We start from the raw sequence: 17,578 nt of genomic DNA on the forward strand, positions 1-17,578 counted from the left end.
CTATGCAATTCAGGTGGGGCTGCATTGACGACATTGGCATGAAATCCTCGCTTGAGCTTACCCACCAACCAGAATGTTTTGGACGTTCTTGTTGACAATGTTCCTGTGGGCGCGCTGATTGACACCGGGGCGCATGTGTACATTTAGAGTGCTGCTCTTCGCTGTCGGTTTAAGAAAGTTATGACGCCTGCCCCGAACCGAGCCGTACGAGTCGCCGAGGAAGAGACTGTCGCTATTGTTGGCATGCGCTCTGCCCGACTTACCATCGCTGAGAGAAACACAGTCGTTCTCTTCATCGTCATCGAGCATTGCCCTCACGACCTCATTCTTGGTCTGGATTTTCTACCTACCGATTCTGCCCTCATTGGCTGTTCGGCCGTCTCACTTCGCCTTGACTAATCTCTTCTTGCCGACCCTGTGGGCCCGCGTCAAACCCGTTTAAGCTGCATGGATTTTATTCGTCTCCTGCCTAAATCTGCGATACACGTCGTATTCCTCCTCTTCAGTGCAACCACACTGTGGCGGCTGGTCCGTATCATCCTACGTCACCATTCTATCTCCTATACAGCCGAGAGCCGGCGTTGCCCTTGGACACCTTGCTGGCCTCTCCCGCACGTTCTGCCACTGAAAACACCCGCGACGCAATCGCACACGCCGACCACGGCAGCTCGCCCGCGCCCGTCTAGAGGCCTCACAGGAGCACTGTTCACGCCTATATGATGGCCACCATCGCGGCGTGCACATCTCTTCGGGTTCTCTGGTGCTTGTCTGGTCACCCATCCGCCGTGTGGGCCTTTCCAAAAAGCTGCTGTCGCGTTATGCACTGGTCCATACCATGTGATGCGACAAGTGACCGATGTCGCATATGAAATCATCCCCGCCGACCCCTCAGTGTCGTCGTTAGCTGCAAGTGACATCGTTCACGTAGCGTGACTAAAACCCTATCACACCTTTCATCTCGGATGTGTAGCTTAATCACCGGGACGGTCTCCTACTGCCAGGGGTGATGATCCGGAACAGCCGCCACCGTGTGGCTGCACTGAAGAGGAGGAAGACAACGTGTTCCCGATTGATATAGGGTCGCCATCTTGGCCACCGTTGGTCTACGTGCAAATACATTGTAAATAGCCTTGTGCACCAGCTAAATGTAATATTATTGTTCTTCGATTTGACATTTCTGATGTGGCTGCAGTAGCTTCTGACCTACCATTTTCTTTACATATGTATTTTATTGCGATAGCAAATATATACAAACTACAAGCGGATTTCTGCCGTCGCCTTCGTCGTCGCCGTGAGGTTTCGTATAAAGTCCAAAGGTGATAAAACCGTCACCGCGGGCCGTATGCTGTATGTACGAGTGAAACCGCGCGAGGGACGCGGGCTTTCACGGAGAGCAAGCGCACGGCGGAGAGCAGCCGCGACGTTTTCGGTCGCGCGACAGGCCCTGGGGTGATGGGAGGGAGGGAAGGGGCGGCGGCGTTGTGCTCCGGAACCAACTGCGTATTTCGCAACCAGGCGCAAGGGGAACTGGCGAATCAATCTCGCGCGCGAAAGGAGGAAAGCGGGAAGGCAGAGCAGGACGGAGATGATGTGGCTTCTACTCTTCCAGCAACTGCGCACTTGTACTTAGCGCGCCGTATCTTGAAAGCTATCTGCAGATGGCTAATACCTTTGTGCACGCTGTGCTTTCGCCGCTGAGTTCCGTTGAAGCTACAGACCACACGAAGGTCACTTCGCTCGCTGCTATGACTGCGCTTGCTCACGCCAGCGTTTTAAAAGCGGGTGTCCGCGGTCATCGAGTGTGATGTGTTCTTGTTTGCTTGTACGCGCTGAATCGATGATTGTTAATTCAGTTAGCAAGCGAATGTTTGCAACCTTATACGGCCGATAAAACTACTATCCTTACTTCGTATAGCTGTCTATTAATTTGCTATCGCAATTAATGCTTCGCCTTTCAGGCGAAGCTGCGTTTTTTGGTTTGTTATGCTAAGGAGTAGGCAGCTAGCAGTTACCAGTAATGTTCAGTTACCAACTCGCCCAGCTTGCTGTGTTAATTCAGCTACCTTAAGGCATGCGTTTGTGTGGCCTCTCTAACGTGATGGTGTTTGAGGTCCGTCAGAAGATTCTTCCGGAACTGCAGTGGTGCTGTTTAAGATGGACGCTTCTCTTAGTTGGCACTTTATGACATTCGGTGCTGATGCTTTTTCAGTGGCAGCAAGTTGCTGCTAACTTATGCTCTGAACGGTGCTCGGAGGTAGCGAAGCAGGTTGAGGTTCAAATATAAGCTGTTCGTCCGCTTCTGGTGTACTTGGTTATGTCCAAGGCTTTAATTATATCATGAGGTTTTACGTGCCAAAACCACGATCTGCTTATGAGGCACGCCGTAGTGGGGAACTCCGGAAATTTGGACCTCCTGGGGTTCTTTAACGTGTACCTAAATCTAAGTACACGGGTGTTTTCGCCGGCATCGAAATGCGGCCTCCGTGGCCGGCATTCGATCCCGCGACCTTGTGCTTAGCAGCCCAACACTATAGCCACTGAGCAACCACGGCGGGTATGTCCAAGGCTTTTGATGATGCGGTCATGATGCTGGTCTGTGTGGGTGGTAGACCTGTACGCTTGGGGTTGACGGTATGACGTGGAAGACTTCCATATTGATATGTGGCCGATCGGGTCGCTGCAGGTCATTATCCTGTCGACTTGTGTAATGTCAGAAGCAAGAGACGTGTCGGGGATGAGGCGCCATACTTTTATTCTTCTTCCACCAGACATCGTCCTTCCGTCCACCGTTACAGCCCTCAGGTGCATAGGGTGTGCGTCTGGCCTTTGTGAACATTTTGTGGCCTATAGCCGTAGCCTATAACCCTAGCCTCTGGACACAGTCACAACAGGGGATTATTATTGTCAGGTAGTACACGTAGTAGTGACGGTGAAGAAAACAGTCGCAATACTGTGAATGACGAGACGAACGTTTTATTGGGCGAACCTGTACCCACAAAAGCAAGTTGCACTCGAAGGACAACTATAGTGGCGAACACAGTCGGCGATCGTCGAAATCTGATCAGCGGCGAAACGCGTCGGCTTTTATACCTGAATCATCGAAGGTTCCAGATTACACCCTGGTGCCCGCGGCTCTTCCCGAAAGTACTAGGCAATTCGCGTCGCTCATACAATCAGATTACATAAGCGTCGGTGACAACATACAACGAATAGAAGCATCGATAACGTTCGATAACTTCCGGTACATGCAGGCGCGTCCTGTGCCTAGCGATAACGTTTAACATTTGTTAGCCGGTGAAAAGCGGTCACCGGTGAAAGATGAGCATGTACACGTGTCAATATCCACCATAGGTGCATAAGCCGGGCACCTGGAACACGTTCCAGTTAAAGTCCCTATATAAGAAAAGTACCGCCATCCTGTGATCAACGCCGCTTCTCTCTCTCCTGTATCTCCGATTGGACGATGAGAGCGCGCTTTTCACTTCTTTATATTTTCTTTTTTTCCGCCTCAGAGCCATGTTGAAAGTCCTCTGCGCAGCCGCAGTCGCCGGCGGCTGGCGGCGGCGCGCGCCCGGCCTGAAAGCTTCAACGTGGACTTTCTAGGTGCGCCACCGTCGACTTGGCTTTCGCAAGCAAAAAGTAAAGAAAAAGCAAGCGCTTTAGGAGAGGAGGCGGCGGAGGAAAGAGTAGATGGCGGTACTTTTCTTTATAGGGACTTTAGTTCCTGTGTTTTTGGTTGTCGAAGACCAGACTCTGGTCATTGCAGGTCTCAATGCCACCCCAGCATGAAGCCCTCTAAGACAAACTTTCTACAGGCGAGGAAAGTTGCTGAAAAGGAAGCAAACCAATTCTCAGCGGGCCAAGGAGCGGGGCATTAGGCCGTGAGAGGAAGCAGAAAAAAAGTTATGCCTAAACTAAACAGGTACCTTAAAAGAACGAACGGAGAGCATAAGTGGGTAGTCAATATTACAAGAAATGTCGATAAAGAATATCCAAACTCTAAAATTGAGAAAGAACATGCTGTGTTGTCTATGTGTGAAGTGGCACAGATTAGCTCAGGGGCACTGAACGAGAAATGGGTTGTGGAACAGAAGCTTGTTCTATAGAAAAAAAAAAAGAAACTGTCAAAGTGTGAATATAAAAGATAAATGCTGCCAGCCTAGAAGCTGGCAAAATATTGGGTGCAACTATTAAAAAAAAACGTGAATCATAGCAAAACAAAAAATGTTAACATTGTCAACGCTTTGAATAAAAGGAAACAGCGCGATGCATACAGCGAAAAGGCTCTTAAAGCACCAGTGCCGGCATTTTGTAGCGATGCCTTTCGGGTAATAATGCCTTTTTGTGCTTATGGCACTTTGTCAGTGGTAACAGCGACGGTCCGCTCGCGTTATCAACGGGATCAGACGGCCGTGAATGGTGGATGTTAAGACTAGTATAGAATAAGTCATAAGTCATCGCTAGAAAATCGCGGCCCAGAGCTGTACCGTTTCTGTATTTTCTCAGTCATGTGCAACGCTGTTAGTTTCCTTTGCAATGAGACGTACTAACCAGCTCAACTTAGCACTTTGTTATAGCTTTGATTCAAAGAGAAAATCCTCTAATGCTTTGTGGAAATCTCTGTAGTAGTAATCCCAGTGTAGACAATCAGTAGAGGTATGCATGGTTACAATACGGTAGAGGTACGAGCCGGCAAAGCCTAGTTTATAAGAACTTTTCTGCTGGGGAAGGAAAGTGGTGACAATACAAGAACAAGCGGTCAATCGTTCTAGGGGAAAAATCTAGCAAAAAGCCAGTTCTCTATACTGATGGGTTACCGTATATCCCTAAGAATGTCTTCTAGCATGGTGTGGCTGTCGAAGATGTTTTTGCAGCACCATAATAAACGTAGAAATATTAGTGGGATAACTGACAGGGCATTATCTAATCCATCGGACATAACGAGCATGCAAAAGGGCAAACTGAGGCACTTCGCTCCTTATGTAGCATGTAGGACTGGCATTGCGTACCAGTTGCCGTTATATTGCAGATACTGATACATAAAACAGTCGAGAAAGTATTAACATAAGGCTAACTAGAACACAAGCGTTTATTAAAAGGCAATTTGCACTCGCATATTGCGTAACACTACATTCAGTGTGGATACTCACCGCTATTCAATGATAACTGAAATCATTGCTGCGCACAGGCATCACTTGACAAGAGAGATAATTGAGGCATAAGTAGTACCACATGAAGAAACGTTTAAGTCAGTGTATAAGCCAGCCTTAAATTGTGCTGAATGAAGCAAAATTTACTTTTTTGATTGTTTGAACGGGTATAGTTTTATCACTTCCACGTGGATTGGATTTTATGCTTAAAAGAATTAAGCTTCCTGGTTTTTCGGTTACCTTAGCATCCTGATTTTTTATTAAATGTACAAAATGGAATGCGTGGCCGCAGATAGGGCCAGCTATCCCATAATCATAAGCAGAAAAAAGCCGGCAGATCCCACGCCCTGTGGGAATCGATGTTATGCGAAGCAGTGTATAAAATTAACAAAACGACAATGAGAGTACCAAACGTAGGGCGACTTCTTCAAGACCTACATGACACGCATGTCATGACATTCACGTCATGAGTCCTTATGAGTTCATTTAGCAATGCCTAGGAGACCTAAAGGCAAAACCCTTAGCCATGCTCATAACTATGACTTCAACCATTGACCTTTAGCCTTTTCCTTCACTTAGTACCACATCCGAACCCATTGCAGTGGTTCTTGAGTGTTAATCTTTTTTTGCTGAGTCATTGTCATTTATGCTGAGTCATGCTAATGACTATGACTTCTACCATTATCCTTTAGCGTTTCCTTCACTTAGTACCTACGTCAGAACCCACTTGAGTGGTTTTTGAGTGTTAACCTTTTTTGCTGCATCATTGTCATTTTTGCTACTTCATGCCCATGACTATGACTTCTACCACTATCCTTTAGTGTTTCCTTCGCATAGTACCCACGTCGGAATCCATTCGAGTGGTTTTTGAGTGTTAATCTTTTTTCGCTGAGTCATTGTCATTTTTGTTGAGTCATGCTCATGACTATGACTTCTAGCATCATCCTTCAGTGTTGCCTTAACTCAGTACCCACGTCAGAACTCATTTCAGTTGTTTTTGAGTGTTAATCTCCTTTTGCTGACTCATTGTCATTTTTGCTGAGTCATGCTCATGACTATGACTTCTAGGATGATCCTTTAATGTTTCCTTCATTTAGTGCCCACGTCAGAACCCATTTGAGTGGTTTTTGAGTGTTAATCTTTTTTCGCTCAGTCATTGCCATTCTTGCTGAGTCATGCTCACGGCTATGACTTCTACCAGCACCCTTTAGTGTTTACTTCACTTAGTACCAACGTCCGAACCCGTTTTAGTGTTTTTTGAGTGTTAATCGTTTTCGCAGGGTCATTGTCATGACCTACATGACACACATGTCATGATATTCATGTCATGCCCTATCATTTATGTTCGTCATACACCCTTGTCATAGTATGCCAATTTTGGTACATAGCAAGTTAACAATGCGACCATGAGAGCACCAAGACGTAGGCGGCTAGATAGATAGATACTGTCAAAGTGGCAAATGTTTGCCAAGAAATGATTCGCATTTAAAAACAACAGACGAGAAGAATAATGAAAGTGCAAAACACCATCAAAAGTCTATAGCATAACGGCAAGACACTAAGAGCAAATCCAAGTATCAAGGAGGAAATAATTAAAAAATAGGCTATACGACTACAAAAGCCACACAAGCTTGAACAGGTGATATTAACATGGAGAAAATTGAAATTTCAAAATCTGTACGCGAAAATCTTTAGATGCTGCAGAGCCAGTCTATTTTTGTCGGGGCACGACCAGGGTCCAAGCACTTTTTGCGCAAACAAAGGGCATTACGTCCACGAGCAATTACGTCAACATTGTCTTTTTTAGCGTCAACACTCGGTGGACCCTTTCTAATTATTTGACCAAGAGGACAGGTGGGCGTATTCCGGAGATAGTGCAGTCTGCAGTGTAATATGGCTGATTATTTACTAATAATTCGGGTGATAATTACGCCTGTACACTTAATATTACCTACTCTGCGACTAATACGAGCTTGTGTCGTTGAGACTTACATTTTGAATCATTTTGGGACTCTTGACAGAGATATTCGCCGTTGATCCTCACTTCTAAGCTTTTCCAGTTTATTAGCTTGAATTGTGTTCGAAGCATGTAGTGAATAATTTTGTATTCGAGAAGTGGTATCTCCCTGCCTGACCCCATTCTTGGTAGGCATTTTTTCACTTTTCTTGTGGAGAATTAAGGTAGCTGTGGAATCTTTGTTGATATTTGCCAATATACTTACGTTTCCTGTGCTCCTTGATTACGCAATGCCTCCATGACTGTTGGTATCTATACTAAAATGCATTCTCATAATCTATGAAGTCCATATAGAGAGATTTGCTGTACTACGCACATTTCTCAATTACCTGCCGGATGACACAGATGGCACCCTTAGATATGATACGTGTTGCGCTAAGCTAAGCATGCTAAGGACGAGGTCGCGGGATCAAATCGCGGCCGTGGCGGCCGCATTCCTATGGGGGCGCAATGCGAAAACGTCTGTGTCCCGTGCATTGGGGACACGTTAAAGATCCCCTAGTGGCCAAAATTAATCCGTAGTCCTCCATTACGGCGTGCCTCATAATCAAATCGTGGTTTTGGCACGTTAAATCCCAGAATTCAATTCAATTCAATTCCGATATGATACGGCAACAAGAAACGAGCATATGTCTGGATTCATTTTAGTGATTTCGCAGGAGCGCACTGATCCTCCCTGGAGATTTGACCACTATTTTATTTAGTAAGCGAACATCAAGATTGCAGATAATGATTAATAACCTACCTCGCGAGAGGCCCTTTATTTATGCAACTGACTACAAGGTCCCAGATACGCCAAACAAGTGTGAAGTCAGCAAAGAAGGCCTTGTCTTCAAAAATGAAGTCAGTCAACACTCAAAATATACCCCTTTGCTGGAAATACTGTGGCTAACACTATTATCTAGAAACGCATGCTCAAATTGTGTTCCAGCATTTTCCCGCTCAACACTAAAATTCGGTTCGGGTGAAGGTTAGCTGGGAACACCTACTAGAGCACTGCACGGGCTCGGGCTTACCCGAAATCCCGGGCCGGGTAGAGGAGTTTTTTTCACGGGCTCGGGCCGGGCTCGGGCACGGCGTGTGCTTTTTGACGCGGGCCCGGGCCGGGCTCGGGCTTTCTGCGAGTTATTCTCGGGCTTCTCAACTCTGAAAAACATGTATTTTTCGGTCTCGGGCCGGGTTCGGGCCGGTTTCGAGTCGGGCTCGGGCCGGGCTCGGGCTTAAGGTAAAGGGGTGGCGGGCCGGGCCGGGCGGGTAACGTAGATTATTTCCGGGCCCGGGCCAGGCCCGGGTCTCGCCATAAAAGTTTTGATCGGGCTCGGGCGGGCCGCCCAATGTGAAAACGGGCCCGGGCCGGGCCCGGGCCGCAAAAATCGGCCCGTGCAGTGCTCTAACACCTACTACTTCGCTGCCCCTTTGACGATGTGTTTGTCGGAACCAGTTTTAGCTGAATTCATTTTTTTGAACAACAATTTGCCCCCCATGCTTGCTAATAAGTAGTTAGTGAATTGCAATAATTTATACCGTGTATTAGTAAGTGTCACAAATATCCTGACATCCGTTGCCACGAATGACGTGTTCCTGAAATAATCGCGTCATTTCTGCTGTAGTGCGTTTAGTAGTCACTTGGTCTTTGGTGAAGCGCCCGATATATATACTATATTGTCATATTAGAAAGACAGTTAACAGAACGTCGACCAAAATGGTGTTCTCGAAGGGGTTAATTCCCGACCAGACATGTCGTTCAATTACTGATTTCATTATACTATATTGGCATGACAATAATCATAATTGCTGGGGAGCTACGATGATAAAGGCGATACTGCAGATGTGACTGAAAAGTACAAACAGCAACCAGCGTTGTAAAATGTGCCAGCGGAGTAAAACCAATGAAAATTTAGACATAACCCTGTTTGTTGTTAGAATGCTGTGAACAGTTTCAGAGACAGCATTATTTAGACACTGTGTTGGAACCAGAAATTTAAGATTCAGATGGCTTTGCTTCATCGTTATAGTTCCTGCCGTACGTGCTACGTAGCTGCCTTGAACCGAATTTTGCTATATGGCCGGCTTATTCACTGACCTGTGCGTTTTGCGGTGATCACCACAAAGCGTTCAGTGAGGTCACGTGAGCGAGAATGGAGACTACTACGGTCTTTCCTGCTGATTCGTTTATGTTTAGCCCATTTAGGCGGTGCAGGAACCCCAATACTCTACGCAGGAGAAACTTATCGCTATGTCGCCGCATTCATGTTGCCACGAAGCACACCACGACTTGATGTGGCTCAGGAGGTCAATGCCGAAAATCTCACGTAATCAGGGAACCACTGCCTAAGTTCCTTAAGAGAAAGAATCAACGTTCGAATCTTACGCAACCGCGTCGGTGCTTTTCCGCCCGACACATGGCTCCATGGCGCATCGTCATCTATCTTGGCGCCAATTAATCGCTCGCCTTTTAACCCCCGCCGGTCGGTTATTGCTCGCGCCTGGGGCACGCTTTAGCAGGTTCCCATTCTGTAATACAATTGAGCGTGCCTTGGTCGTACGCTGGAGGTCTTTCCCAGCATCGGTGATTGAGGCCTGCCAACCAACCGAGCTTTGCCTTGACCCGACGATGGCTAAGACGGGGAAGAGAGCGAAGGCGAAGCCTGCGTTCGCCTCTGAACAAGTGGTGCGCGCTCTATACTCCCACACAAGCAGGAGGTTGCACGCAAACGAGCAGCAGCTTTGCACGCACACACTTTCCCTTGCCGTTGTTTTTCGCGCTTGTTCGCTCGAGTATCGCGTTTACCAGCTAGTGGCCGTTGAAGGTGAAGGCCACGACGCGTCGGCACGCAACGCCGGCCCGAGCGTACGACCGGGCCGCTAAGGAAGCGCGCGTACATAGTAAGGAGCGTGTAATTCGGGGCCGGCCATGGCTATAATGCATGCGGCTGCAGCTGATAGCTCGCACTGTTGAAGCTGTCCGTAGGAAGGAAGAGGTGCTACTACGTATAGCGGCTACTACGTACATGCTAACACCGGCCCTCCTTGAAGCGCGGCGACCGAGAGCGATGCGTGAGCGTCTTTGGAGGAGGGACACCATTATGTCCTCCTTCGTCTTCTTCCTGCACTCTCGCTTCGCGAAATGATGTTGTGGTCTTGGCCCCTCTCGCCCCGTCTTCACTATCTCCTCCTCAACTGCATTGAGATCACACGCTGCACGAAACGGGGCTGTGCTTGTGTGTGTGTGTGCGCACGCGTGTGCTGCTGCGAGCGTTAAGAATGACGTCTTCGTGGTCGGCGATGGAAGGAGGGGGGGCGGGGGGGCAGAAAGAGAAAGTGACAGTCTATATGTATAGGCTACCGGGTGAACAGAAGGAGTTCGAATAGGGAGATTCGGCGAGGGGGTGCATAGAACTTTCCCGAGTCCGTATAAAGGCCGGTGATCCTCCAGCGCACGGCGTCACTTTGTGCGAGCTCTGTGCGCAGGTACCAGCATATCCGGAAAGGCCCGTCGTGCACCAAGCTTATCGGTTACATTGCTTTGCTGCTTCGTCACGCGAAGCCGTTCAAGAAGAATATGGTGAGCATTCTACGTCGACGAGCATTACGCTGGATTATATTACGACGAGAGACGGCAAGCCTGCGGTTAAATTAGTAGGGTGGGCACAATGAAGGACTGTATGCCAGTGATTGCTGTAATACAAGAGTGATGCACAGTTTTGTATATCTTCGGACTCAGCCTGGGCTCTGATCGTTTATATAGGAGAAAAGACAGCTCGCTGAGCACCTAGGAGGCCATGCGCTATCAGAGTTCGAACACCAGACCTGTGGCTTGGAATATTTAGGTTGTAGACTTGGACGTAGTTTAGCTTTCCTCGCTATAGTTGATCGGCACATTGGAAAGCCGGACTACATGAACAGAGATGTGTACCCTTACCCTCTGGACTAATCTCAGATCTATTCGTAGAATAAATTTTTCTTGAGCAGACTCTTTCAGGACTAGACTGACCCTCACAATTATGTAACTTGCTTCATTCTTCTTGCCTGTTCACCGCTGTCTACAGACTAAAGAGTGTTGGAGGTGACGGGGCACATTCAGGCGCGCGCATTGGCAGTCAACGTGCAACGCTGTTGCACTAACAATCATAATGCTCAATTTTGCCATAGAACTGAAATGAAGGATAGAGCTAAGCGTTCACAAAGCGTTCACGGTATTCAGGTTCTGAACATGCGCTTCAGACCTGGAGAGAAGCGGCGTGGTCTTTCGTTTTTTTGCTGAGAAGTGAGTGGGCCCACGCACGTTCTTACGTTCATAATTATCCTATAGTAGAAAATGGCGATGATTTTACCACTCTACTGAAAGCTAAATTACAAGCTCATTGCAGTCTCTACTCCTGTGGCTGCGGTTTGAATCCTTATATGGTAGCGTAATAAATGATAGTAATAATGAAAAAGAAAGAACAAAACCTAGTTTGCGCATCGATGGACAGAATTAGCGTTGTGAGCGGGGAAATATCGCCGCCGTGTTATACTGCTCTTCACTCGGCGCTGAGCATAGCCAAAAAAAAAAAAGAGAAAATGTTTACGAATGAAGCCGCTGGAAACAATTCATTCATCTGCAGATCTAGATGTTTCTATAGGGTTCCACTAGTGTCACGTGCAAAGGCTAAGGCGCGCGGACCGATGGACGATCGTACTCCTTTTTTAGTGTCCACAGCTTGTCGCGCAAAAGCTACTGACTGGAGTTTAATTCTTATGAAATTTCGGTGGCTTGCTTAAAGGCACGTTGCAGCCAGGCAATTGCAGTCAGGCAGTCAAACAAGTCCGGCAATTGCAGATGCCGCAATTGCCTGACTTGTTTTTAAACGATACCTTAACACTTATGCATTAAATATATCAAGATTTCAAAAGGGCAATATTCGGAAAAACGCGAAGTAACATGCCGAATGTGTAGTGTGTGATTCACCGTAGCGTGCATTTTAGGAATAGTCGGGAACAGCTTGCACAGTTTAGTTCAAATAAGAAAGAATCGGCACACTGCATTGCCAATTAGCCCATTCTGTACAGGAAAATATGATAACTGAGGCTTAGAAAGTTAACGACATATTTTGTTTGGTTTAAAAGTATTTAAAAATCGGTATGGTGTTATATGTTATTATTCGATGCGGGCCAAGGTGGCGCACAGTGCGCAGTGTTAGTACAATTATCAGCAGAATTAAATGCGTACATGATTCATCCGCTGAAGTCAGTGCGTCGTAGAAATTGAAGATTGAATAATAAACATTCCGTATTTAAGTGTCAACAAATCAAAGAAATTGCATTAGGTGGCAGGTGCGTGAGCTATATTGTAATGGATTAGGCTCCGTGGCCCCATGGTAGGTGGCACTTCACGTCACGTGCAGTCTTCGCCCCGACGTGCAAAGCATAGAATGGTTTGTGCATAGAATGAATGAATGCGTAGAATGAATTTCATCAGCATAGAATGCTGGCGAATTTCGTACCTTCTGAGTTGATCGACGTGTTTGGATACCTCGATGCAACCAAAGGGCAGGTTATGAGAAATGCGATAGCCTAAGCGTCCGGCGTAACTTCTAGTTATTAGACGCGTACTTGCGTCTAAGTGTAGGAATGTGGCTGTTGTGACCGGGTGTCAAACCCGAGACTTGGTGCTCAACAGTATGGCGCAGGCACTGAGCGACGGCAATGCGCCGGACATTATACGAGTTCATTTACCCCGGAACCAGATTGTCTCACACAGTCTTTTTTTTCTGAGAAACAAGGGTTTAAATGTGCATTCATTGTTTTGTGTGGTAAACATTGTACGACCAGACACGCAGTGATGTTTTAAACGTATGTAAATCGTAATCTTTTATCAGTGTGGTTTAGACGGTGGTGCCAGTAGGAGCAGGCCTAGACTATCCGCGCCCAGAGTTACCAGATTGTGCTATTATTAGCCAAATTTGGCTACTTCTCGTCCGAGTTGACGTCACGAACTTTCTCTTGGCTATGCGGCTATTTTTGGGAGACATTTTGTTTTCTAAGTAATAACCCCCGTGCGTTTACAGCTCGTCTCTCCTATAGAGACTCTAAATGAGTTACGCGGAGGAGGGGGAGGACGCCAGACCACCATTTTACCGGATGATCATTCGAAGTTGTCCCTCGTCTACGAAAGTAGACGGCACCAAAAATGTCGGGGGGGGGGGGGGGGGGCGCTGCCAGTCACCACGTACACTGCGTTGGCGATAAATTTACCGAAGTATTGTAGTTGGCAGTTCGTTAATATTCTTCTTTCTGAGGTTCAGTCACCATCTATTTTAGCGCATTTTGTCTCGTAACCTATTGTATTGTTTCCTGTATTGTGTTACCATTGCTCATAGCTTTTATTGACTGACGCTTTTTGTGCATTCTTTTTGTGAGTGATATTTTTTGTTTGCTTTGAGAAAAGGAAAGGGCCGCATCTGTCATAAAGTCCGCACTTACCTTATCGTACATTTGCTTGCGAGCCTGCATTGCTGCGCTCTTTCAACTCCTGCTGCGAGCGCAGGGAAAGAGTGAAACGTTACATCTTGTGCCAAAATAAGTGTGCATGTATTTAAAATGCCCCCCCCCCCCCCCCCTCCTTCGCGTAAAGCCGCAATAAATCTTCGAGGTGAGTAAGCCTGACTTAGCAAATATGCCTTTGCAATTGCAAGAACAAGAAACTTTATTTAGTGTCTTTCTCGGGGCTTATGCAGTGGCTCTAGCACAAGCTTCTGGTGAAGTCTCGGCCTGCTGCTTTGTATGAAAGAAACGAATATGGAGATTTAATTGTGGGAAATAATTTATTATGGCGGGAAACGTGTCACAAAAAACAAATTTCTGGCCATTTTAGTCTACCTGAAATTTTTGCTTTTGGCTACTGTTGGGCTACTACGCAAGCCAGTTTGGTGATCTGGAATTAAAGTGATCTGGTAAACCTGTTCCCGTCTGTGACATGCTAACAAAAAGCAAAGCGCACCAAATCTCAAATAGAAAAAAAAAATAGTGCGAGTTATTATTTTTTTTTTGCCTAACGTTATAACTGTTTTTGCAGGGCCCCCTGGTGAAACTGTTTCTTCTAGCCGTTCTGACGGTGGCGTACGCACAGCAGGTAAGACCGATGACAGCAACTGTTAAGGGTAACACTGTAGACAGATGGTTAATAATATAATACAGTCATTGAGAAATAATTGAAGGCAGCCTATGTAACACATTCGCGCTTTCAATAATAACCTACCTTTTCCCGTGACCACTTGCCCTGTTAAGCCACATATCATGCTTTATAAAAAATAAGAAAAGAGAGTTTTTCTTTTTTTATAAACACTGAAAACTACATAAACGCATATGTCGATGAGTAGAACTTGTTGCTGGGCGAGTTGCTTGACATTTGAGGAAAGCATGGTTGCGCGAACAGGAAAAGAAAGACTTGGAAAGAAAAGTAGGAAACGATAGGTCAGGCGTTGAACTTATCGTTTATGTCGATCAAGAAGTATTCCTTAAAGAACAGTATTTCTTATTTTCTTCACTCACAGCCCGAAATGTTGATTTTGAAGGCGTAAGTGAGGAAGACGTTTGTAGTCCTGTGCCGCTACTTCAGAAAAATACACTCAGTGAGCTTAGGTTTATTCAATCCTAAAAAAAGTTAAAAGGAAACATAATTTCATAAATCCCCGCACTAAAAGTTGGCCGTAAATTGAAGCAAGATCGGTGAATATATTTTGGCAAGCATCCAGAATGGTAGAACAGCATGGCAATCGGGTTCTTACTTTATGCTTCCTTTATCATACTCGTCAAATGCAAAAGCCATCAAAGCGCGTTCTTGTAATGACTTATTATACCGCCTCTGTCTTGATCTTGTGCATATACCAGCGAAAGCATAAACGCTTGTAAGAGGAAGTTGTGAGCGGTTATTACCGACCTGGATCGAATGGGATAATTATGAAAGGATGCCCCTTGTTTTTGGCGGGATGTATTACGCGTTGACGCAGGCGACGTCAACACACAGCTATCACAGCGTGCACTTGTTTTTGCACTTTGTGTACACACTTGAGTCGGATAAATGACGGTCCCATCGCGGTACAGAAAGTTCTGCGTAGTGGAAGTATGCATCAGGGGGCGATGAAAAGCCGGGTAATCATATACATCTTTGTTAACCGACAAAGGCAATTTTGCTTTATTATCGATTCCAATTTTGTTTTTATATATATTTTTTTGTTGCCTCATCTATACTGTATGTGTGTGCTTTTGAAGTTATTCGATTGGCTTGCTTCGTTCTTAGTCGGCATTTGCACAAACAAGTGTGATAATGTCTTCTGAAGTGTTGTTTTCTTTCTGCAGGTTTCATAATCTCGTGCGAGTGAAGCAACCTGCAATATTTGGGAATATTAATAAGTCTCATAACGTTAACTGATAATGTGAGCTCGTGGGTTCAGAAGTTAATGCTGCATTTCATTACTTCATTTTTCTCATGGCATTCGTATTCTTCATCCAGTAGTTTATAGTTGGGAAGGGGAATAAAAAAATGTCATTTATTTTGAACGCAAATACAGAAACGACCAATCAATTATGCAGTCGAGAAATGAAATAACTAAGTGGATAAATAAATAAATAAATAAATAAATAAATAAATAAATAAATAAATAAATAAATAAATAAATAAATAAATAAATAAATAAATAAATTGTAGGACACTGTTACAGCAAGAACTTCTCACGAAATGTTACCGTATTTACCGAAAGGTCACGTAATTCCTTATCGCATATGAACTCTATACTGCTCCTAGTTTTGCTTGTGTTGCTGCCTGCCTGGAGTCCATACGTGTCGAGTGGCCATTTGAGGATTACTTCTTCTATCTTTCGAGTATTCACATGTATTAAACCCGATTTCATTTGTTCTGCTACCTTTTACTTGCATGCGCAGTGCTGTTTTGGTATTGGGCCGAACTGTTCGCAATGGAAATATGCCTTTGGGCGATGCAGCAATTTTTTTCCTTTGCCACGTGGATGTTTTCCTCAATGCAGCGATAAGCGATACATCAGACAACACGAAAGGACACAATGCCACAAATGTGGAGCGAGGAAAGAAAGTACTTCGTTTGGGTATTAAAAAAAAACAACAACAGCAAATTGAGAAGCACAATACTAAACAATTACAATATGTACACGTAAAAAATATAGCTATATAAGGTACTCCTGCATGTTGATGTAATACTTTGGTACCCCTAGAAGCTTGTTTGAGATCTATTAACATATTGTTACGTGGGAAGACGCAGACGACAAGCTATATGCAAGTATATGTACAAGTGCTGCACTTGATGATGATGATGATGATGATGATATAGATGGATGATGATGATGATGAAGCCTCAATTAATGGCACAAGCCCACTGTGGGGAATAGGTCACGAACCGGGTGGTAATATGATTGAAAATTAAAATAAATTAGTTAAGAAATAAATAAGTAATAAAAAAGGAAAATAAATGAATAATTGAAGATGAGAAATGAACCGATAATAAAAGAAATAAAGTAGTATATACTAAGTGAGTCATTCTTGCCTAGATAGGAATAGTAATATGAACTTAATAATAACATAAATACAGTAAAGGATAGACGTAAACTTGTGTAAGACGCAACAGCTCGCGCTAGCCTCCAATCGTCGTCGTCGTCTTCACACCACTGGCCTCTTCGTCATCGTAATTTCTGGTCCATTTTTGTTTTGCTTAGAAGGCAAGAGGTAGACAGCGCAGCATTAAAGCCGTTTCGAGCGTTCTCTTCAAGAAAGCGTTTGGTGAAAAGTAATCATTATAGACAGGGAGATTTAATGAACTTCCATGTTCAAGTTACTTTTGAAATACGAGCAATCGTGGGTATACTTGTAACGAATAATGACGCTCCTAGGAACAAATGCGTTCGCAATGACATTGAATATATTGGTGCGCGTAAAGATGGTAAGCGACTCTTCGGCAGCCTCCAGATTGGGTACCATTCGAGCTACGCTGAGGCACAGCCTTCCGTTTACATTCCATTTCGTCTTAGTTAGCACGCCGCAGTCTATACCCATGCAGGGCGTGTTTATCTTTCTTGGTGACATCGTAAAGTACTCGTATAATAGTATTGCCAGCGGAAACGGGTAAAAAAGAAGGTGCACAATGGAACACGCCGCTCTTCTTTTTTTTTAACGCGATTAAGGGCCCCGTGTAGCAGAAAATCCAGCGTCGGCGTTGGCGTAAGCATCGGCGTCTGGCGGAAATAGTCATGCCGAACCACAACATCCCGAACTACCCCGACCGGGCGGGCCCTGCGCGTGGCGCAAGGCGTTAGTGAAGAAAAATTGAATTTCTCAAAGTAAAATCCGTCAGAAAAATCGTAAAGTACGACTTCAACCTACCACAACCTACAGACGTGATAGC

The 17,578-nt window shown here is 45.4% G+C and overlaps 1 protein-coding gene across 5 annotated transcripts in view; it reads left to right on the forward strand.

The window, feature by feature from the left end:
- Positions 1-10,544: 10,544 nt before the first annotated feature.
- Positions 10,545-17,578, forward strand: part of LOC119461531 (cuticle protein 10.9-like) — a 31,770-nt gene continuing 24,736 nt past the window's right edge. For all 5 annotated transcript variants that reach the window (XR_007468500.1, XR_007468499.1, XR_007468501.1 and 2 more), the window contains exons 1-2: positions 10,545-10,732; positions 14,225-14,281. Coding sequence is in view for 1 of the 5 variants with exons in the window: in XM_049673184.1 (XP_049529141.1) it covers positions 10,730-10,732; positions 14,225-14,281 (60 nt within the window). In the remaining 4 variants the exon portion in view is untranslated. The remainder of the gene's footprint in view (positions 10,733-14,224; positions 14,282-17,578) is intronic.

The sequence above is a fragment of the Dermacentor silvarum genome, chromosome 8, assembly GCF_013339745.2.
Source record: "Dermacentor silvarum isolate Dsil-2018 chromosome 8, BIME_Dsil_1.4, whole genome shotgun sequence".
NCBI lineage: Eukaryota > Metazoa > Arthropoda > Arachnida > Ixodida > Ixodidae > Dermacentor > Dermacentor silvarum.